Source organism: Salvia hispanica, chromosome 5 (assembly GCF_029641045.1).
Source record: "Salvia hispanica isolate PSC_SH4W2 chromosome 5, Shi_PSC_v1, whole genome shotgun sequence".
NCBI classification, from domain to species: domain Eukaryota; kingdom Viridiplantae; phylum Streptophyta; class Magnoliopsida; order Lamiales; family Lamiaceae; genus Salvia; species Salvia hispanica.
Window position 1 is genome coordinate 21493302 of NC_142696.1, and position 23831 is coordinate 21517132.

At 34.5% G+C, this 23831-nt stretch overlaps 3 protein-coding genes and 1 long non-coding RNA gene across 4 annotated transcripts; 2 read left to right on the forward strand and 2 right to left on the reverse strand.

Moving 5' to 3' along the window:
* Positions 1–336: 336 nt before the first annotated feature.
* LOC148926438 (uncharacterized) lies at positions 337–5218 on the forward strand. Its single transcript, XR_016130274.1, has 2 exons — positions 337–606; positions 5038–5218. It is a non-coding gene; the product is annotated as an uncharacterized LOC148926438 (long non-coding RNA).
* A 5988-nt stretch (positions 5219–11206) lies between these two features.
* LOC125188400 (Polynucleotidyl transferase, ribonuclease H-like superfamily protein) lies at positions 11207–15666 on the forward strand. The gene is made up of 9 exons (XM_048085217.2): positions 11207–11352; positions 11593–11715; positions 11919–12053; positions 13119–13195; positions 13370–13451; positions 13822–13877; positions 14753–14842; positions 15002–15092; positions 15334–15666. The coding sequence occupies exons 2-9, from the start codon at positions 11610–11612 to the stop codon at positions 15453–15455; spliced, it is 759 nt and encodes a 252-aa protein (XP_047941174.1). The 5' UTR covers positions 11207–11352; positions 11593–11609; the 3' UTR covers positions 15456–15666.
* Positions 15667–15780: 114 nt separating this feature from the next.
* GLYR1 (glyoxylate reductase 1) lies at positions 15781–19191 on the reverse strand. The gene is made up of 8 exons (XM_048085216.2): positions 18933–19191; positions 17995–18105; positions 17813–17914; positions 17205–17306; positions 16959–17074; positions 16503–16581; positions 16219–16389; positions 15781–16069 (listed from the first exon to the last, which is right to left on the reverse strand). The coding sequence occupies exons 1-8, from the start codon at positions 19038–19040 to the stop codon at positions 15980–15982; spliced, it is 879 nt and encodes a 292-aa protein (XP_047941173.1). The 5' UTR covers positions 19041–19191; the 3' UTR covers positions 15781–15979.
* Positions 19192–20184: 993 nt separating this feature from the next.
* Positions 20185–22951, reverse strand: LOC125191253 (uncharacterized). Its single transcript, XM_048088768.2, has 6 exons — positions 22608–22951; positions 22474–22508; positions 21680–21850; positions 21053–21103; positions 20717–20781; positions 20185–20545 (listed from the first exon to the last, which is right to left on the reverse strand). Exons 1-6 carry the CDS (start codon positions 22673–22675, stop codon positions 20450–20452), a joined length of 486 nt encoding a protein of 161 aa, XP_047944725.1. The 5' UTR covers positions 22676–22951; the 3' UTR covers positions 20185–20449.
* Between the last annotated feature and the right edge of the window lie 880 nt (positions 22952–23831).

Consider the following 23831-nt stretch of genomic DNA (forward strand, 5'->3'; position numbering starts at 1 on the left):
AAAAAGATAGTGGAATGTGGGTCCTACTTTTATATATTAGTTTTATAATAAAACGTGAGTGGAAAAAGGTAAGTGGAATGCGGGGCCTATTACCAATTATGGAATATTCCAACCGGGACTCCTAAAGTGGGACATCCAAAAATAGTAAACCGGGACTCCTAAAGTGGGACGGGGGGAGTAGTATTTAATGGAAATTTTAATCCTTAATTTTATATTTTAAACAATATACATATGGCACTATTATATTGGTGGGATAGCAAATAATGTAGGAGATTTTGCATTTTAAAGAATAAACACATGACACTGTTCTATTGGTGGGGTAGCAAATGGTGTATAAGGTGGGGGAGGTGATCCTCTCCGATCAAAACTCATCCTTGTTCTCTCCCTTTCGCGCTCTCTCTCCATGCAAACTTCTTCCCTCTCTGTAAATTTTCGACAACTCCTCTACTCCCTCAGATCAGCCACCGCAACAACTCCGGCCACTCCACCGTAAAATATGTAGCACACACCACCAATCCATCTCAACTCCTCCTACTTTCTCTTAATTTTGGAGCTTAGGTTGCAAACCCACCTCCACTTAGCTTTTCAAATTAGTTAGAATTAGAGGTTGGATTCTTCCATAACCTCTTTAATCTTGTTTCTAAGTATAGTAGTGATGTTAATTTGATGTGATTCTTTTTGTTGGAGTCGAAATTAGGATTCTTGAATTTGGGGGTTTAGTAGCTTTGATGCTTTTGTGTAAATTGGCTATGGAATTATGTAATTGGAAGTATGTTATGATATTATAAGCATGGAGGTGATAGAAAATATGATGTTGGAAATTATTTGTGTCCATAAGCTCTTGATATTGATTTTAAAGTTACCTTCTTGATAGTTTTGATATTGTATAATATTGGGACTGATTTTATTGTGAAGTTTGATATTGGTTGTTGATGCTTAAAAAGGATATGGTGAAAGAGGTTTAGTTGTTGGTTGATATAAAAAGACTGTTGGTTATGAGTTTAATTTTAGAGTGAATTACATTTTTAGGCTCTATACTTTCAGCGACAAACATTTGCGGTCCCTATACTTGCAAAATATCATTTGCGGTCTCCATACTATACCAATTGCTCGTTTCAGGTGCTTTTTCACTTTTTGACCAAATTTTAGGACAAAAACACCCCCAAAAGTCTAAAGGATATTTTTGTACACTCACCTCCAAAAATAGGTACTTATTTTGATATTTATGTTAATTTAGATACTTTAACCGTGATTTATATTTTATTCAAATATTTTTTTTTGGATTGGTTATAGTATAAAATATATGCATAGTTTTAATCTTGGATTTTAAATTAATAAATTCGATTTATTATAAAGCACATATTCTATTTCCTCAAACTAAGATGAATCAATTAAAATGAAATTTATAAAAAAATGATTCACATTTTAAAAATATTTAGAAATCTTTAATTTATTGTGGCTTTTAAGCACAATTAATGTAATAATATATTAATATTTGAAAAGTATAGAGTAATAGCAATTAAAAATAACATTATATTGGTGTTGTTTTTTTATTGCCAACTAGGTTGCTTCTTCCTGAAGCTCAAAATCATTTTAATTTCTGTCAGTTACTCTCACAGATTCAGCCCTTCTCATTCATTCAACAATGACCATTTACTCTCCTGCAGAATTTCTACAAGGGCTAAACATAATTTGTAAAATTTGAAAAAATTTTGAAGAAGAAAAACTGAAAAAAATAAAATAAAATTGGGTAGGCACTTAAGCCACACCCTTCTTTTTGCTAGTTCTGCTCATAACCAATCCAAACAAAAATTATTCGAATAAAACACAGATCATAGTTAAAGTATCCAAACTAACATAAATATCAAAATAAATACCTACTTTTAGAGGTGTACAAAAATGCCCTATAGGTTTTTTGGGACGTTTTTGTCCAAAAATATGGTCAAAAAGTGAAAAAGCACCTGAAATGAGCAAGTGGTATAGTATAAAGACCGCAAATGATATTTTGTAAGTGTAGGGACTGCAAATGTTCGTTGTTGAAAGTATAGAGCCTAAAAATGTAATTCACTCTTAATTTTAAAATAAAGTTGTTGTCACATATTTTGAAAATTAATTAGGTATGTTTTATGGAGAAAAATGTAATTGTGAGGCTTATATTTCTGGGACAGCCGGGTATAGCTTTCATTTTCCGAAGTTATTGAACAATATTATCAAATTACTTTGCTTCTTTTTGCTATAAATGTAGATAGGAATGTTTTAACTTGTATATATGTTTTAGTTGACTTATTTTGTGATGAAGGAAATAGTATAGAAAGTGAAATAGATAAAGGTGATGATTTGGTTTTACTTGTGTTTTAAGTGTTTGTTTATAAATTGTATATGTGATTGTTTGAAAAATTAGGTTAACCAAGTGCAAGCGCAAGTGATAGGGGAAAGGGGCAGATGCAGGGTTGAGTAAGCAAGTAAAAGAGTTTTTGTTGACGTGCACATGTAGTGTACGCATGTCCTAGAATTTAATTCCTTTAACTTCGATAAATATTACTACTTGTTTATGTGATTTGTATGCTTATGCAACCAAACTTAAAAATAATTGTGTGGATTGTATACTTCAAGGTAAAGTGACAGAAATAGTGATATTGAATTATGAGATATTGAAATTGTTGTTTGGTATTTCTTATGAGATGCAAAGTGATTTAATTAGTTATATGTGTTGAATAATGTGAAAGTTGATATGAAATAATTGTGTTATACCTCATTGCTTGAGTGAATCACAGGGTATAGTTGGCATGCCATAGGACAGCAGTACTGCACACATGTTTGATCACTCGAATTTCGGATAACTGAAGTGCCGTCTAGGTTCTCTGTCCTCGATGGTTTCGCATGTGGAATTGGAGTGTATCCAACTGATCAGGAAGAGATTCCCGACCCAGCTGAGTCGTTGATACGACGACCGAGACCTGACTTCAAACAAATTTCCTCAACCCACTTCTACTGATTAGTATAGCGGAGGTAAGGGTCGAATCCCACGAGGATGGACACGTTTAGATAACCGTGGTGACTTTCCTGGGTGTTTGGTTAGCTACCACGCTTGGGTTGAGATTTTACCTAGACAGGAAATAAGGAAGTACTCTACTGACTAGTAGGCGGAAAAATAACAGACATATGAGAGTGTTCGTGAAAGTAGGGGACAAGGTGTATCAGAGACATACGGAAAGTAGACAGTTACTAAAAGAGGAAAGTTAGAAAACAAAGTGTATCTGATGGCTGGGGGCTTTCTGACAAGTCTGGATAGTACCTCTGAAAAGTAGGGAACAAAAGTAAAAAGTAACTTAAAAGTAAAAGTGGTTCAAACTAAAGTTGATTTTGACGTTTTCTTCTTCACCAAGTATTGACAAAAATCATATGAACACAGACACCATAACTAAACTTCAGATTCATAAATTCAAACTCAAGATTCATTGATTAAAATGCTTAAACTTAAATTAAACGGTAACTGCAGCTTTTGCTTCTACTGGCTGACATGCAAGGTGGTAATCACTACGCAGAAAGGAAATTCATGCATAAAAACTTGACTAACTTAGCTACAACTTCAAATCAACCGCTCTCGACAAGAAATAAAACTTAGAAATTGAAAGCAATGACTAAATCTAACTTTCCTAGGCAGAATGAAGCAAACTCAAACCAAAGTGACATGCGAAATAGAAACTTCATAACGTAAAAGCTGGAATTTAACAAAGTACTTCAAAAGGCAACAACGATGAGTGTTTGCAGAATAACTAGCGATGAAAACAAGTAAACTTTAACTAAGAAAGCGATTAAGATTGTTTTTGCCACTCCGGGCGATGATACTACTATACTACTGCGACAATTGGCTGGAAAGGCGAACTGATGACTTCTCCGGCAGACTCTTGGACGTTAAGTGACCATGGCTGTGGCGAGGAACGAGAGGTAGGATAATGCTGAAGGATGGATCTTCTAGAGAGAATTCTACTAAGTGATTGTCAAACTCCGAACTGAACTCTTTCTCTCTCTCCAAATGTCTCCTTTTATAGGGAGGCTTGCCCTTGTTTTTAGGGTAGACTTCTCCCGCATTTTGACCTTTTTGCCCTTGTAAAATAATCATCCCAGCTATCCTCCTTCTCCATCTCGAGCCTTTTCTCTGGCGTGCATTCTGGTCAGTGTCGCACCCTTCTAGTGCCCTTTTTCACTTGCGTCACACGAATCGCCACCTACTGGCTTGGATCCTTCAATCCTGCACACTTAAGCAACTGTTTTGCAGATAATACATGTAATTCACGACATACTGACCAGTAACCAAGGTTTAGAATACGACTTATCAATAACCGAAGCGATGATCCATATGATATGTTGATAGTTGATATGAGCCCTATACGGGTAATATGTGACAGGTGCCTTACAATAGGCCATATGAGAGATATACAACATCTGATAGTATCTGACCCAGATGTATACATGACATGGGCCCTCATCGGGCTACTTATAGTGTCCGTGTACTCGTGTCCATCACTAAACATAACTTAGGGTTTTTGTTTTAGAAGTAATATGTTTGTGCCTTGACTTCTTTAAAATAGTTATGTTTTCCTCAAATAAAATTATGTTGATTGATGAAAGAAAGTGACAGCAAATCGGATTACATGTGGTGTCGTGTTATATGGTTCTGATTGATCGGTGATAGATGGTTATTATTGAAAGTACTATGTTATTAATATGATTATGATGTTGTACTGTTTGTCTGTCATAGTTATTTGAATGCTAAAGGTGTTGTTTAATTGCAAACGATATACGTGATTCCTAAAAATGATTCAAACTAATGTGAATGCTTATATTGGGTGATATTGTTTTGAACTTGTATATTGACGCCAGACGTAATTTGAACATGTGTTGTACGACATTCAGGTTAATAAAGTGTTTACTTTGCGATAATGATATAGATTGAAGTTTTAGAGATTTTATTCTGGAATGCGATTACACTACGAGCTTTTTAAAGCTCACCCCCCTTTCTTCTCCCTCTTGCAGAGTATAGAAGCGAGTGAACTAGCTTCTTGGCAGCAGCACGTGTCAAGTCACTATCCTTCTTTTTGCTGTTAAGTTGAAGTTTCCACGTGACATGCTTATGGTAGCTTTTGGTTGTAAATAGTTAGTTGTAAATGTAAGGTTGTGTATATATTATCGAACAAGTTAACGTTATCTTTTGTTATGTACAGTGGTAAAGGTTGTGTTAGTAGTTTTAGCTTAATCTTTTAATAGTGTCGTGCCTTGGGCGTAAACAAAAAAAAACGTTATATAGGTTAAATAAACATGTTTTTGTTTATTGATCATACCGAGATGTGACACCACTTATTCGGTTAAAACTATCCGAGTAAGGGGTGTTACCGCATCTAACCAAATGTTAATATTTGTTTCTATCGAGAATATTGGCTGACGGATAGACAATGTCGACCTCGATTTCAAAGAGATCGTCACCATTTAACTCCTCTCCATCGAACACATTCACCACATATTGTACGACACCATTCACACCCTCTTCGTCGACCAAAGCTTCATCCTCGTTGTCCACATCTATCGGAAGCGCCGCGGAACTCTCATTGATGGTGACCAAAGACGCTTAATATGACAAAATATCAATCATTGTATATAATGACAGATGCTAGGAGTGTTGAAACGGATAGCGGGTATCGGGTAATTTCCTACCCGACGGAAACGGGTAATGGGTCGGGATTAGGTATTCACATTTTTTGGGATTTGCGGGTATCGGGTATACCCGATACCTGAACGGGTATACCCGTTAGTCCCGACAATTACCTGATTGTTTATAATTATATTAGAATTTTGTATGTCATCATTTAAAATTTTAAATATGCAAGTACAACACTTTTTTTTATCTTTTATCCTTATTATCAGAGTTAAGTTTGTTTAACTTTTATAATCTTCTAATTCCAATAACACATACACAATAACATACTAAATTAATTTTTAGAATCTTTATTTACATAATATATTATGTATCATATACAAGGTTTAGACTTTAGATATACATATATTGTGTGTATATGTGTATATGAATGATTGAACACTCATTACTCATCTTTGGTCTTTGAAATTTTTATTTGTTTTAAGATTAATTCATCTAAATCAAGGATATTTACAGATGATAATCAACAATTGAGCATATATTGGTAGTAACTAGTTTCGAAACATCTTGAGCATATTATGGTAGTATATTATGGAGTAAAATATACAAATAACAACAATAATAAGATTAAAAAAACAAAAAAAATGGTCGGGTCGGGTACCCGCGGCGTCGGGTGCGGGATACCCGACACGGGTATCGGGTAATACCTGATACAGTGCGGGACGGGTATCGGGACTGTCTTTGGGGACAAAATCGGGTGCGGGTACCCGCTGATACCCGTTTCGACACCCCTAGACTATGCCGACCTTGATTTTAAATAGATCATCTTCATCTAAAAAATGAAAAATGAAACTCATTTTTACGTCTCCAAAATGACTCCACTACTATGAAATGGAGGAAGTACTAAAAAAGAAAAGTTATTCTCGCAATTTTTTACTCATTTTTTTGATCTTCTTTCTCATACTTTAATCCGCTTTTTTTCTCTCTCTCTCTACCCATTTTATATTTTTCCTTCTCATATTTAACAATTTTAGACTAAAACTTGTGTTGTCACCGATAAAACTATTATTGGTAGATGATGGAGTATAGTATATAAATCAAAATTATTTAATTAATTATTGACATATGATACATTACAATAAAATGTACCAGCAAAATAAAATATGCTTTTCATATGCTAGCTAAATGATTAATAAAAAATAAATTTTTGTCTACTGGAGTATTCAAACTCGGGTCACACGGACAATAAGACTTAAGTTTGCTTCTCCAATTCAAACAATTCATTTTTTAGAGACGTGCTATCAATGTGACTTTTTTAAAGATGCAAAATCAACACGTGTCGTTCACTTGGAGACGCAAAATTTACTAGCACCTTTCCCTTTATTGGATGTGAAAAATAAAAGTTTGTCAATGACATAATTCTTTTCCCAATATTAGCTTAATTTGATAATAAAGCCCTTTTTATACTAATATTAAAATTAAAATGTAAGTGTATATAAATAAGTGCGAGTATTGAATGATGAGGAGTAACAGTGAAATTGTATACTGTAGTTAGATGTTATATTATTCGAATTCGAATAAATCTCATAATTGATTTAGTTTTTAGCTAAATAAAGTAAATAATTAAAATAAAAATAATTAATCAAGTTATTAAACATGACAAAGAAAAAATATGCAATCAATATAGAGTTTATAAGCGACATCACAGAGTGGCTCCGCGAAGCAGCAATGACAACACATATGGCGGTGCGGTAATAATTCTCGTCAAAATAATTTAATGCTTAAGTGTAATTGATAATTTCGATAAAGACTGTTATATTTAAATATTGTTGTGATTTAACACGTGTCATTCACTTGGAGACACAAAATTTACTAGCACCTTTTCCTTTGATGTGAAAATAAATGCTTGTCAATGACATAATTATTTTCCCAATATTCGCTTAATTTGATAATAAAGCCCTTTTTATACTAACATTAAAATTAAAATGTAAGTTTACATAAATAAGTGCGAGTATTGAATGATGAGGAGTAACAGTGAAATTGTATACTGTAGTTAGATGTTATATTATTCGAATTCGAATATATCTCATAATTGATTTAGTTTTTAGCTAAATAAAATAAATAATTAAAATAAAAATAATTAATCAAGTTATTAAACATGACAAAGAAAAAATATGCAATCAATATAGAGTTTATAAGCGACATCACGGAGTGGCTCCGCGAAGCAGCAATGACGACACATAGGGCGGCGTGATAATAATTCTCGTCAAAATAATTTAATGCTTAAGTGTAATTGATAATTTCGATAAAGATTGTTATATTCAAATGTTGTTGTGCTTCAACACCTTGTTAATGATTATATTTTTCAATTTTGGCTTATCCATTCTTTTTACTCTCTATGAATTTCTATGCTAAGGTGAGCATTCGGTTTTCGGTTCATTTTTTTTCAAAGCGAACCAAACTAAAAAACTGAAATTCTGTGAAAACTAAACTGAAATTATAAAAACCAAAATTCCAAAAATATATCTACAAAAATCAGAAAACCGAAATCCAAACTAAAATTCAGAACTCGAAAAACCAATATTGTATATCTAAAAAAAGTGAAATTCAAAAATTAATTTTCTATAATTAACACAAAAATTATACAACCAATTAACATATCCAAATTATTACAATCCTTATATCTAAATATTAGTATTACATTTATTAATACAAAAAATTAACACAAATAAAGTTTATTAACAAGAAATCCAGTTTTAGCATTTTTTTCTCCGAACCGAATCAAAAAACTGAATCGAGTTTTAAATTTCGGATTGATTCGGATCGGATATTCGATTTTGGTTATTTTGGTCACCCCCTATTTCTATAATCTATACATATATAAAAGGCGAGTTTTAGTCTTAATATGAATATTTATGAATTCCAGGGTTAAATTCGAATATATAAACTTTAAGAAACGGACAACCAAAATTTAAATATGAATGATATAGGGCCTCAATAATTAAGTCATGGAATATTTAATTATAAGCGTTATAACCGTTGTCTTATTAAGAATTGAATTATACATTAATTTGTAACCGCCATTTTTATTAAGAATTGTATTGTATTAATAATCTTTTGGAACAACATTTTGTAAGGAATTTGGCATGAGACGTTTCAAGAATAATAATTTAATGTAAATTTATGGCTGTTGGTTAATGTCTAGACATTTCTTTATTTTTTTTGTCTATAAATAGTACTACGTGTTATTTGCATTCTTTTTACTCACTTCCTTATTGCTTGCATAAAAACTTCCCAAAAGTAGTATATTTATATTCATCTATTTATTAACTCTTTTTGTTTGATTATTACATTACTCATATTGTGATACTATTAGAAGAAGAAAATTGAAACCAAGGAATTCACCTTCTTCGAAGACCTACAATCTAGCATAACTCAGTCAATGAAGACAGAGTCAAGGAGGCGGTGGAGATTACTTATGTGAGAGAGAGTGAAAGGCGACGACATGAAAGAAGCGAATCGGAGGCTGTGGAATGAAAGTCGTGTGAGAGAAGGTGAAATGAACATTGCACTTTGAAATCCTATTTGAGGATTGGTCTGTGTTTTACGTTATGTTAGTTCATATTTAAATTTTATTTTTTGTTAGTTTTGTTTTAATATCTTAGAGCACTCCCAATGGGTTCCCTTAAAACTCCCTTATTTCTCCCTTATTTCTGCCACATCCGCGCCACATCAGTACCATAATTTATCCCCAGTTTTTAGCCAACTTTTAGCCAACTGCTCCAATGGTTTCTCCCTTATTTCTCCCTAACTCAACATTTCATTTTTACATCATCATTTTTAATATTATTTAATTTTCCCTACAAATGTGTTTAATAAATAGATTTATAATGAACCCAACGACAACAACGAGCTCATCCACTGCTCATTTGCTTCATCAGTGTTGGGAAGTTGCGAACTCGACTCTTTGCCCTTACCCTTACTTTTTCGAGAATTTTTCCTACTAGAGCTCATAATTTTGAAGATTGAAGATTGAGAAAGAGATTGAAAAATTGAGAGAATTGTGTGTGATGAATGGAGGAGGAAGAGGAAGTATTTATAGTGGTGGATTTAACAAATTTAGCCGTTTAAAAAAAAAAAAAAAAAAAAAAAAAAAACGCCGAATTATCGCCGAATCGCGCCCACAGTGGGCGGCGATGATTCGGCGATTTTTCGGCGATGAATCGCCGGATGGCGTTAAATCGGGAGAAAAATCGCCGATTTTTCGCCGAATTCCTTTCATTGGTCGGCGAAAACTCGGCGATTTTCGGCGAAAAATCGCCGAGTTTTCGCCGACGCCATTGGGAGTGCTCTTATGTCTTAGCTATAACAATTCTTTTTTTTACATATTATTATTATTATCAATCGATTTTGTTGCCAAAAAATTATGTGGAGAAATGGTTCTCCTATAATTTTTTTATGTAAAGAAATTATTAAATCATCTTAGTTTTGCATCTAATTCTTTTATTGTATGAATAGATTTGATGGCCACAAAATATAGTAACCGCATATTAGTGTAGCAAAATAATTAGATTATCTTCCATTTTGGACCAATCAAATTACCACGGTTAATAAACACGTAGTAATAAATTTTGATATAGATCATCGTTCATGCTTAAATCGTGAATCATGAATCAATGTTATAAAACTTTTAAGATTTAATGATATTAATTTTATTTAATTACTAATTATTTTTATTTTCCTTAACAATTATTATTTGTTGCACTATTTAACATTAAAGCCGTTACAAATAAAGAATATATGGATACAATTTAAATCCATGGCTATAAATATACTCCTATCTTTGTTTGCTTGTACGTCACTTACTACCTTCTATTGCTTCACTGAATTTTATGGAAAAAAAACAATTTGTTTACTTTGCACACTCTTTTTGTGTGACTATATTTTGTTACTAATATTTGTTGTTTGTGTTTTTATTAATTGAAAAGATGGGGTCGACGCATGACAATGAAAGTGTTGGAGATGATGAACGGAGAAGAGCGGGTGGGTAGAGTTGCATGAGCATAGGCGATTTTGGGAATTCATATTTTTTATTGAAATTTTCATTTCTTGGTTGCATCCTAATCCATTATTTTTCAGTAATAGATTATTAACTATCTATTGTTAATCGATTCTCAATTAATAGAATTATTGAATGTTTATTGATCAGTAATTAATGAGATTGATGACCAATTCAAATATAAAAAATATAAATATAATATTTTATTTTCAATATTATTTAAAATAATCAACAAGACAATACGGGAAGCTATTTTGTTTTTTTTGTTTTTAATTAATGTGATCTATAAACTCTATAAAATTTTAGATGTGATTTATAAATTCTCTATAATTTTATCTTTTATCATTTCATTTGTTTAAGTAAATTGACATTTTCAATTTTGTGTGAAGAAATTTCAATGAGTCGTGCAACGCACGGGGTGATAATAGTTTTATATAATACTAACGCTGAATATACAAATTATAAAGAAAAGTTATTACTAGTATTTTAAATTTTGACATTAAAAACATACAGTATACCACTGTTTATTATAAGTAGCATTTTAATTCGTACGTTTCAGTGGCACCTTGCTCTGCAACCAGTCGACTATCGATTGTTCATCACTTGGCCACCGCCGCCGTAACAAGCCAAATCCAATCAGGTTTTCTTCACCATCTTTCTTCTTGGTATAAGACCTATCACCGCTGAAATATCATAATATTTTGAAATTATCACTCACTCTAACTTGATGAAAATATCTAATTTAGGGCTGGATTTACAGTTTCTATCTTCTTCGTGATCTCTTAACACGAAGTGCTCTACAGCGTCTGCATTAGGTTTACTCACTAATTATTTAATTATTTTCATTATTTGTTTCCGCGGTGGCTCGATTAACAACCAGTTATCATCAAAAGTAAGATGGATAAGCTCTCGAATTCCTTTTCATTGCTTGAGCTGGACGCCGAAGATGCTAAGGAACACAATCTAACTGCCACCATCGCCGCTGATGGTTGTGAAACGAGAGGTTTGATTTTCCCCGTAGTTGTTTTGTCGTTTCATCTGGGAAGGTTTTAGTAACCGAAGCTACACAAAGTTTTTCCTTTAAGCTGATTGAAATAAGTGCATAGTTTTCAATTGTGTAAAATTACTTTAAAGACAACAAGATGCTGCTGTAAACACATTGCGTTTGTCGTATAAATTGTCGATTAGAGCTACTTTGTGATGCAGATAGTGGGAAGGGAGTAGACAATGGCTTGGAAGATGGAACACTGTTGGAAAAAGAGAGTGTGGATCAACAAAGCTCAGAAAGTATTGTGGGAGATTACAAGATGCCACTCGTGTGGATTGACCTGGAAATGACTGGTGAGATTCAAACGAATAATTGTTCGTGTTTTTTGGACTTGTATTTATTTACAGATTTTGCATGAGTACGATTTGATTAAATCGAACTGATCCAGGGCGCTGCTCTTTTAGTGAAAGTCTTAAGCCCTTCTTGATGGTTAGAAATGAGGGTGGAATGAAATGACAATTTTTTTCCATTTCCTTTGCATTCTCATTCCATCATACCAAGCAAATGAATAGAATGGAAGTAGGAATTACTTTTCATTTCCATCATATGATCATACCAAGAAGGGACTTAGAAATTCAGTATCATACTTTGGTTTTGTGTCCTCCTTTCTTATTAATTGGGATGGCTACCATATTGATTTACATTTTGGTTAAGATCTATCTTATGTGGTCTAAAAGCACTCTGGTCATTGTCACAACTCTTGAATGAAAACTTGATTCTACAACTAAAGTTAGTCTTTTGGATTAATAGATTTGGTATTAACTTCTTTTTGAAATGGCAACTTAGAGTTCATATTTGACCTAGGTTTCAGTGAAGATGCTTGAGTGATGACTCCCGAGTGTATAAGAAAAAATTACCTCAGTTAGATGTTCGTCTCTCAATCCCCCAGGTTAGTTTTTCTTTAACCTACCTCCTCCTGATGTTCCCTTTTTTTTTACCTTATTCCTTCATTTAGTCTGTAGCTTCCATCTCAGTAGAGTACACATCTCTTTCCCATCGCCATTTTTTCATGTTCAGTGTTGTCAATTCTGCCCCTGGATCTTTCGTCATGCCAACAAGTGGTATCAAATTTTACATAGACACTATAGAGAACGTACTGTGTTTATAATTGTTTATACTTTATTGCACTGGTTTGGCATCTCATATACATCTCTAAATCATCATTTTATAGTAATCTAACCCTGAGTTATGCTGGTAATGTTTTCAGCAACTGTTGAAAAAACTTTCTGGTTTACTTTGTGTATTTGCCTGATTGTCATGCTATTATTTTTTGAATAGGCATAAAGGTGTGCCATAATAAAACAGGAAGATGCTTATAGATATTGACTGAGAACTTCTCTCTTTTTGGTGATATGTAGGTTTAAACATTGAAGTTGATAGGATCCTGGAGATTGCTTGCATTATTACAAATGGAAACTTGACCAAGTCCGTTGAGGTAAGGCTCCCAAGAGGTGAAGGATACTAGTACTTACTAGTGATATTCTTTTCATAGATGACTTTATGTCTTTTATTGCTTGTTTTCCTTAAAGCTGATATCTTATCTTTGTGATATAGCCAATTGTTCACACTTGCATTGCATTACTAATTGTTTCTATTTTTCTTTCAAAAGGGTCCAGATTTGGTTATTCATCAATCAAAGGAGTGTCTTGATAAAATGGGAGAATGGTGCCAAGAGCACCATGGAGAGAGTGGTATGTAACTTGTTTTAACCTTGAAACTGAAACATTCCTGACTAAAACTTCAACAACTTATATTCTTCTTAAACACTGCTCCATTTATCTGGGTTATCTTTTCTGCTTACTGTGACCATTTTTTGTTGTGAAAATAGGCTGTAGGCATAGTAATAGTTTAAGCTAATAGATGTGTTCAGATATGACATTCATTTGCTGGTTTTTGGTGTCATTTTTGAATTTGAACTACACAAAGATTAGCATTAATTTGTACTCTATTCTGAAAGTGGGCTCTTAGACCAAAATGTTCTCTGTTGTCTGATTTCGGAAGTTGCATGTATGATTGATCTGAAGCTCCATTGCTAGTTACACAATCTCTCTTGTTGCTTAGGTTTGACCGAGAGGGTCCTTCAAAGTACAATAAGCGAACATGAAGCTGAAAATCAGGTATCACTTTGTTAACTCTTATTCGATAAACAGATCTTATATCATTGCCATACTTGACATTGACATATTATGCAAGAAGTATGCAAGATTCCAAGTTGCACTCTCATAGGGGTTTGCTTACTCTACGATTATATCCACCCAAAAAGTTTATGTGGGTGTCTGACCCCACCCAAGTATGTAGGAGAAATGAACTAGACATCGTCTTTTATGCAGCTTGTTATAGAATAACTATCCCACGTTGGTTATGTGTCCTAGTCATGCTTAGTCTCTTGCACTATATATATGTGCTTTGTTAAGTAATGAAATATACCACTATTTTTCTCCAATATATATGTGTACTTTTCCACATATGACTATTTTAATGTTCTACGCAGCACATTATTGTTCTCTGCTTCTGATATAAACTGTTGCTAGCTAGCTAGCAGCATCAGTATCTGATCCCAAAACACTTATACCAGCATTACAATCAGCAAGTGTTTGTGCTTTAAGTGCATTCTTCACATCTCAAACATTCCATTTGTCCCATTTTTACATCTAATTATTTTGGAGACGATTTAGGAGATAACGTTTATTAAATTTTAAGTGATACTGCTCCACCCACCCATGTGTAGTGTTAAAAAGTGGATATGGTGTAGTGTTAAAAAGTGGATATGGCCCACAAAATTCTTACTTAAAAAACAAAATGCGACGATCCATATCAGAAGTGAGACATTTAAAATGGGATGGAGGGAGTTAATACTACCGTGTCTTTTTTTTAACATTTGTCATGGAATCTGGATAGTATAATTATGTTTCATTTTTCTTATGAAACTAATTGTCTCTATGTGTCTTTTGTTTTGTTCTCTCTTTTCATTCCCCCACCCCCCTCTATATAGGTTATTGAATTTGTGAAGAGACACACCGGCACAGCATATACACCTCTGCTTGCTGGAAATTCTGTCTACATGGATCTTATATTCTTAAGGGTAAGGAAAATTAAATTAGCGTCATATTATTTGATAGTATTCTAAAGTACTATAGTTGGATTGTACATGTTAACTTGCTAATGTAATGCTTTTCTCGCTTATTTGACCTTTCGAATTATTTTTTGTTACAATTCTCATTATCATATTTTGCTGTTGTAGAAATACATGCCAGATTTGGCTGCCCTTTTCTCTCACAATCTTGTTGATGTCAGCAGTATCAAGGCATTATGTCTTCGATGGTACCCAAGAGGTGACAATCTCAATTATCTCAAATTCTACCAAATAACAGCATGAATTTCTTTTTTATTTTCGCACCCGCACCCACTATCATTCCACTCTGGTGTTTGTATAATGACTCCTTCAAATTACCCTCCAATCCTTTGAGGACAGGAGATGCAAACTTCTACTTTTTTTAGTTGCATTTTTGCTTTTACTTAAGAGACGACTTGATTCCCTCAACTCAATGCGCAATACCTTATATGTTTTGCTAGACCGTAGAAAGGCTCCTCAAAAGGAAAATAAACACAGAGCAATGGATGACATCAAGGAAAGCATAGCAGAACTTAAATTCTACAAGGAGAATATATTCAAACCGAAGAAGTCGAGGAAATGAGGGAGACTACTAGATAAGGATTAGCTACTAAAGCTCAATGATTATACAAGAGAAAATCCGCACTCTTTATGGGACCGGGTATTGCATTGTTATGTACAAAAGTGGTTTGGCTCGACATAGGAAATCCAGACTCGTAACTTTTCTGCTTTATCTTGTATTCTACAACTGTAATATCAGTTTGAGACCTCTTGTGGTGTTATTTTGGATGATAGATCAGTGTTATTTTACTCAAAACGCCTACTTTAATAATAAAAACTCCCCTGCCTGAAAAAAACGAAAGGAAAAAGCATGAATCACTCGCACAAGACCTGAACAATTGCACCAATTTCTCAAAGTCTTTTCGATGTATCAAAGCAATTTTAAATGTTTCCATCATCTTAATCTTAAATTGATAAACTGCAAACATCAGTACTAACATGGTCACTGCTTCAAAGCATCGTCTGACATTCTGCAAATTATTCCACGACCAATTGACAAAACCAGCAGCAGTGACGTTTGAGGCGGATGCAGATTATATGATAGAATTATGATGAGCCTTTGCTAGAAGCAACAGTCTCATGCACAGCGGAGAAGTCAAGGTCGCCTAGTCCCATGCTTCTAGCCTTCTTGAATGCCTGATCACCCAGAAAAACATTTAGAAAGACAGAATACACGTATATAAGAATGCATACTGCTGTTATATAACAAAACTGTTTGTGTTAGTTAATACTGTGGCAATGAACAGTTAAACACTCACAAGAATGCAGGTTGACTAGTTTCATACCTCATTAGAAGCAGCCGCCACCGGCATCGCAACTGAGTTTTCATCCCCAAGGGCGAGAGCTAACCTCATATCTTTCTGCTGATGTTTCAAAGGGAATGCAGGGGGGTAACTGCCCTGAATCATAGATGGTCCCTTCATTTTGAACATGGGGTTCGCAATAGCACCGAGATCCTGCCAGAGAATGCCACGAAAAAGTGAGTGAAGCTAAAGAAGTCTCCTTAAAGACGGTGCTCCAGTAGAATATGAGAAAGATGTTCCGAGATTTATATCTTTCTTTGCCTCACCAATACGTCAAGAAGAGTTTGAGGGTTCAGTCCACTTTTGTCGGCCAAGACAATTCCTTCAGAAAATGCATTCATCATGCTGCATTGAAGAAACAGAGTGTGATTCATCCAGCTAATCATCTATACGCAGCGTATAAGTAGGCAAGATGTACTACTTGGAATACATTTTTTCAGTTTCTTGAAATATATATCTTGCAATTTTGACCTTACCTTATTTGATGTTAAAGAATATGTACTACGGTTTTAGTTATCCAATAATCTCTTTCTTTCAGTCCATAGTTTTCAATAACAATATAAAGCCATACACAGAATATACAAAATTAGACATGAAATCAGGCTTAACATATATTATCTGCAATGGAGTTATTTCAGGATATTATCTGCGGTATTAATGGAACAATAAAAATAATGGAAAAATGCTAGTAATGTTATCAGGAAGTGAAAGAACCATTGTACCTGCCCATCGTCATGTTGACAACAAGCTTCATTTTAGCTCCATTGCCGACTTTCCCTAGGAAAAAAGATTTTTTCCCCAATACATCGAATACAGGCAGGGCTGCATCATATAACGCCTACAATTTTGAACAAATAATATGAAATGTAATGTTCACCAGAGTCGTACTGCCCTGTGGTATCAGAGAACATAAAGTAGCAGAGGGCACATATAGTTCTAGCCGACGCACACAAGAAAATATTTCTCACCTTTTCTCCAGCAGCAAGGATTACCAGTTGACCATCCTCAGCAGGCTTTTTGCTACCTGATACTGGAGCTTCCAGGAAGCAACCGCCCTTTGATGTAATTGCCTGAAAAGTACCACCGAACAATGAGAGATGAGAGGATGAACATTTTTTTTCCTATTTCCACTTTTGTACATTGCATAGAGTGCATTCCAAAAGTTATGGAGATACATAGAAGGCTTATGTTTCACATTTGAACAATTCATAAGATGTACAGTGTACTTTAATGGTATTTTTCTAACATACCTAGGAATTTAATTTTGCTGGCTCAAAAGATGGTAATTGTCATTCTAAGTGACTAAAATTAATAAGTCGTATGATTCATAACCCCAAACTTGATGCTTTAAAAATGCTGAAAGTTTGATATACAAATAAAGGGAGTGATTCAGGTTTCACACAATGTCTTGCATGAAGCTAGTTTGTGCTTCATTTCAAGAAATGTAGGTCATATGCTTCATATTGTAAAGGAAAGTTTCTAAAATTAAATGAATTGATTATGGAAGTAAGAGTAAATGAAAATTGCATATTTAATTACACAAAGAGAAAAATTATGAAAGGCTGGCAATTCAAACCTCACTAATTTTTGACGAAGTCTCAGCATCAACAGTTGACATGTCAATGTAGTTTTTCCCGGAACCAATTTGCTCTAGCACACCATCTTTATCAAAAACCACCTATTTGACAAGGATTATCAACTAAGAGAGTCGGCATGAAATAGCAATAACCCAAGAATGAAAGAACATATTTGACTAACCGATAGAGCTGCAGCAGGATCAGACAGCATTGCTATGGTGTACTTGCATTTCTTTATTACAGCAGCAGGAGTTTCTCCTATAGTTGCTCCATGCTTTACCAACTCGTCACACTGTAACGCAAGTTACTATGTTTTAGTGCTTAAACTGCCTTGCTCAATATAGAAAGTAAACCAACTGATTATTGCGTTCTTTACAAGTGGCATATAAGCTTAATGAACAAGAACCTGCACACAACATAATGCATACAACAAAAACAACATTGGGAAACAACATAATTTTTCTAGAACAGCATATAAAATTAGATTCATCAGTCATCTGGAGATCGGAAGGTGAAAAACTAGTCCCCTTTTTACTTCCTACAGGAAATTTCAATCTACATGGGACAAGTACTAAACTGCGGTGATCAGATTAAGCCAACTCTTCGTGAAGCTATAATCACTTACTCGATTCATGTTCCCTCTCCATCAATGGCAAAAGGGATCCCAAAAACGAGGAATCGCCTGTATGTTACTGAATTTTTCCAAAAGTGAAACTAATTGATACAGAAATACACAAATAACAGAGCTCATAGGGGATACTCTGCAATGAGCAAACCATTGGAATCAACAAAAAGAAATACTTATCAGACTCCAGAAACCTTTAACACCTATCCTTTTCACTTAACACAGATATAAACAAATAGAATTCCATCAAAGCCACAGATTAATTACACAAAGTCATTATACAGAATAAATACACAAAATCCAATATACAGTATTCAATTGCAATTAATCATAGCTAAATACTCCATCAAACTAAACAAACACCGAAATGCTATCAAATCACATCACTGGTGACAGCAATAGCACATAACCATTGCATCAAAAAGTAAAAATAGAACAAAGTAGCGAACGATGTCACTCCACATTAAAATCTAAACAAGAGGAAGTGGTTTTACCCGCGAGAGAGTGCGGTTCCATACAGTAACCTTAAAGCCGTGGCTCAACAAATTCATAGACATGGCTTTGCCCATTATACCCAACCCCAAAAAACCAATCTCTTCCATCTCTCTCACTTCCACACTCGTCGCTTCTCACCAGAATCAAATGAGTGGAAGGCTCAGAAGAATCAAATACATATATATATTGTCGTTCAGCAGCCTGCACAAATTCGTGAAATTAATTAATTTTCTACAGAAATCGGTTTATATTAGTGGTAACTTCAATTTCCCAAGTCTTTTTTTATCTAGTTGTGTGGGTGTTGAGTTGTGCTGAGCTGATTTGTTGCAGAGTTGATGAGGGGACCCACAGACTCTCGACACGTCATCTCTTGTGTCTTCCACTCGTTTGGTTGTGTTCCTGTTCTCTGACTGGTGTGTTCATCGGTGGGCCCTTTTCCGCTCTTGTAGGGGACGAATCCAAAACTAAAATGGGAAATCTCTTAAATTATGCAATAAAAATGTAGTAATTTTCATATTACCACCCAAATGACTGACATTATTCGGTCATATAAATATTGGAGTATTCCCTCTTAATACATGTTGAATCGAATTAATTGTAGCTTAATGTTAAAATTTAGTTTACTTGGTTCTGATACTATGATATTCTTGGTTGTTTTTGCTTCCAGTTTTGGTTCTAGAGTGCAAACAGTTTGAAATTTTTCGAATTACTTCAATGTTATCGAAAGTATTATTTATTTAGCCAGTGTGAAGGTGGTTTTGTTAATTCAACTATTATTTGAAGAATAGAAGCAATGGGCTCCTCGCTATTATTTTCTTGATTCCGATAACCGGTCCGTTATCAAATGTAACCATATAGCAACATTTGATCCGTTGCTGCTTTTAGATGCACATCTTTTTATTTGTGCCAGAAAAGCAGAGCTACATCATCATCATCATCGGTATTAGCTCGCTGTTGCATGATAATATCTTCATGAACTAGTTTCTGCGTTATCTTTTCTTGATATTATGTTCGTCTCTGTGTGTTCTTTCCTGATAATTGTTGATTAATGATTTTGCGTTGCTTTTGATTTGAAAGACTCTTTTGTAAACACCGGGATTCCTTATTCATTCTGGGCTCACAGAGTTTGAGCTCATCTCTTTAGCAGAGTAGACACAACTCAACATAGACATATAACGATCTAAGACAGCATACAACAAGACAACAAAGCACATCCACCACCATTCATTTTCCGCCCAAAACATAAGGAAATAATTAAGATGAAAAATATTTTAATCAAACGTTAACAGAACAAGTGCTACCGAACAAGACAAGATCTGGTTGTCTTACAAGGTGAAGTATAGTCCTAAATGGACTTTTAACAGCAATATAGCATCCTATAATACACAAATAGATTACACTGGAAGGAGTAGCATAGCACATGGCATAAAGCACATACAACAAATCCTAGTCATACAGCTCAAAGATTAAATCCACTAAATGCAAAGTTAATCGCACATAGGTGGTGAGCAACGGATTAGGAGAAGGGACTTGCATTATCCATTGCCTTTTGGAGTTCATTTAAGAAATCTCCCTGCAACCCAGCAGAGGCCCCACCGGTAGGTTGAACAAGCTGAATGCATTAACCAAAACTTAATATCAGGGAGATAACAAATGGCAAACTTTGGTAACCTTGTTTAGGGTAAAATGTTAAATTACAGTTTTTACAATTACTTCTCTTCTTACTTTTCCAGTTTTTTTGGCATTTTCATGTTAGGAAAATGGAAGAAGAAATCAACCATACCAGATGTGGAAGAATAGTGTGACCCCATGGTGCAGCACTCTTCCTTGCATACACAACTGGCCTTTCTGAAAAACACAAGAGTACCATTAACACCAAACCAAGCCACGCATCTCAAAACATAGATAAATTACTTTTGTCATCTTACATCCAGAGATCCAAGTTTGATGAACTATCAGACTGACATACTATATTTTCTAACACTTCAGTGTGATAAATTCGAAATGTACTTCACAATTGCAAGGCATAGTTATTTAATGACAAGATGAGTATACGATGGAATTCACGGTAGAGTAGAGCAATACCAATATTGATATATTTGACCCTTGTTATACTCACCAGATGAATCTTCTGGCAAACTGTTATGCGCATTCATGGCAGCTGCCCAACCTTCAAAACAAAATACAGCACTGAAATGCATGAACCCAGAAAACTCTCCCCACATCTAGATATTATTGCACATAGGGAAACCCAAAGAAAAGAAATAAAAATCAAATTAAATTAGTTTACAACTTTATACTCCTAACACAACAGCAATTCATAAAGACATGCTAGGGCAAATAATATCATGCAGTGGCATTGTGATCAACCCCTATTTTCAGGTAACAGTATTAGTATTTGGATACCATACATAGGCTCAGGTCTGTTTTCTACTTCTCAGACTGCACAAGAGAAGGTTTATATTCAAATAAAACCTCAATAAGCATTAGGCACTATGAGACCCAAAATAATACTATGAATCTATGATTCATAAAATGAAGTTGCTCTCGATGCTCTGAGGTTATCAATGCTTCTTTCTCATATATATATCGCTTTTCTAAAACAGAAAAGAGCTCCAGTTGTCACAAGAGTCAAGATTAACAGAGGTTATCAGTTCATCTATAAATCTACATGAGGGATATCAAAGAAATACTAAACAAGTGGAGTTATATGAACTCAAACAGAAAGGAAAATAATGAAACATACGGTTGTTCAGCAGCTGAGATGCTTCACTGTTGCAACACCCCTGTAAAGGTATTAACTTTGCACGAGCATTGTAGCCTAAATCCCCATGATCTGCTAGACCACCACCTTTGGTGGCACCAACTGGGTTCCTATCTACATCATTCACATAGCTGTTTGCCCGTTCTAGTCGATCTGCACCATTGGCACAAAAACAAGAGAATGGAGACAAGATCATCAAAAAAAAGATTCATCTACAGGACCCTTTAAGCATTTCTACATGGATGAGCTTTTAAAAAGAAATATTTATGCGAAATAATTGGAGGGGTATTGTAAATATGATATAAAACTTCCATTCCCATCAATTTTAACCTAATGATGGTTTCATGAATTCGCAGAGTCAAAGTTCTTCAAGTAACCAAGTTCGGCCGAAGAAAGGTGAACTGTGTTAGAAAAAGAAAGATTGTGATGTACCATTTAGGCTTTAGACACACAGAGAGAAAGGTTTATCTCAACAATATTAAACCTCTGTCCAAACTCTAAAGGTTCCACATTTTCATTAAGATGGAGTATTAATAACAGAAGAAACATAAATTATTTACTGAACAAAATAAAAAGAACATGTGCCTATTATACTAGAAGAAAGCTAAATGAGATAACTATTCCAACAAACGCCAGTAATTATTCACAATAACAACTATGTAGATCACTGCAATCAAACCATTAGGGATGAACTATGAATAGCTAATTCAGAATCAAAACTTGCTAAAATCAGGAGAATAAAAAAAAAACCTAATTTGCACTTCAGATGAAATTACCTCCACCAGATTTACGCCTGCCAAGTGATCGGTTCCTGCATGCAACAATCAATCAATCAACCCATCATCATCATCCCCAAATTTCGCAAGAACAAATATGTAAATATACTTTTTTAACATAACCATCACAATACCGTTGATTCGGAGGAGCGTATCGCTTGACGGTGGCAGCTGGTGCATCTGAACTAGGGTTTTCCAGCATTGTGGATTGATTTTACAGTTCACCGTCACCACCACCTCCACCAACGAAACCACCACGGCGGTAGCTGAGCTCTAAGTTGATAATTATTCTTTTTATAGCTAAAAAAAATGATTGCTCGGCTCCGGGAATGCAAATTGATCCAGAAGAAAGCGACCGGATAACTTTATTTGCGCCTTCCCGCGCCGAGCTGGAGAGCGAAGAAACAAGGGTTTCGGTTGACAAATTTGGTACGCAGATTTCTACGTTGATTATTCGTTTACCTGAACACCGTTTCTTTCAACCACGGATTTACCTCTTTTTTATTTTGCTAAGTGCCCCTCAAGTATGGGAAATTACTAACGACCCCTAAAATATGGCTTTTGTTATTTTTTGTCCTCTTATAATTTCTCATTCAATTGCACCCCGACGTGATGGAAAACTCAAAAGACTCGAACTTTTTTTGTTGATGTCATTCAAAATGGCGGGAGACAACGAGGAAAACCAACGGCCCTCTTTGAAAATCACAACGTCCTTCGATAATTACCTAAAATGGAAAAACAACGTAAAGTATTGCAGGATTTGATATGATATCCGGTTTTTTTTTTTAAGTTATACTTATACTATTTTTTAAGTACTAGTAGATTTTTTTTATGCTTATAGTACTACTTTTTAATATTAGGAGATTTTTTTGTTGTGGTGTTGACGAGTGTAGCTTCGGGAGAATTGCTTTAGAAGGTTTCGCGAGGATCGATCTTGACTACTCTGGAGACTGTGCTAAGCTTCCAGCAACAAGGTTCTGTCTTTCAAGTTTGGTTCACTTGTCCAGAGCTTTTGTCCTAGCGGCAAGGAGCTTAGACATTAATGTATGAGGTGCCGAGTTTGAGCCCTCTTGACATCAGTTGTAATTTCCTCCTTTATATAGGAGTTATTTTATTTTATTTTATTTTATTTTTTTAAAAAGTTTGGTTCATTTGTATTGTTTTCCTTCAAATTTACAGTGAGTCCGTAGATAGTACTGCAAAAGAATATTTTTCTAGAAAATTATAAAATGCAAAATGATAGCTGAGCGATAAAATACGTGGCTTTCCTCAAAATAAATTGAAAATTCTTGTCAGCTTCAGAAATAAGTAATGCATATTATGCCCCTGCAAAACTTTAAACTATACACAAATACAAG

Coding starts and splice junctions, on each gene's coding strand:
- LOC125188400 (XM_048085217.2), top strand. CDS start 11,610: ATGGATAAGCTCTCGAATTCCTTTTCATTGCTTGAGCTGGACGCCGAA. Junction 12,054..13,118: donor GATTGACCTGGAAATGACTG/GTGAGATTCAAA, acceptor GGTGATATGTAG/GTTTAAACATTGAAGTTGAT. Junction 14,843..15,001: donor TGGATCTTATATTCTTAAGG/GTAAGGAAAATT, acceptor TTGCTGTTGTAG/AAATACATGCCAGATTTGGC.
- GLYR1 (XM_048085216.2), bottom strand. CDS start 19,040: ATGGAAGAGATTGGTTTTTTGGGGTTGGGTATAATGGGCAAAGCCATG. Junction 17,915..17,994: donor ATCCTGCTGCAGCTCTATCG/GTTAGTCAAATA, acceptor CTTGTCAAATAG/GTGGTTTTTGATAAAGATGG. Junction 16,390..16,502: donor AAACTCTTCTTGACGTATTG/GTGAGGCAAAGA, acceptor ATTCTCTGGCAG/GATCTCGGTGCTATTGCGAA.
- LOC125191253 (XM_048088768.2), bottom strand. CDS start 22,675: ATGCTGGAAAACCCTAGTTCAGATGCACCAGCTGCCACCGTCAAGCGA. Junction 22,509..22,607: donor TACGCTCCTCCGAATCAACG/GTATTGTGATGG, acceptor TGTTGCATGCAG/GAACCGATCACTTGGCAGGC. Junction 21,851..22,473: donor CAGGCGTAAATCTGGTGGAG/GTAATTTCATCT, acceptor CCAATGGTGCAG/ATCGACTAGAACGGGCAAAC.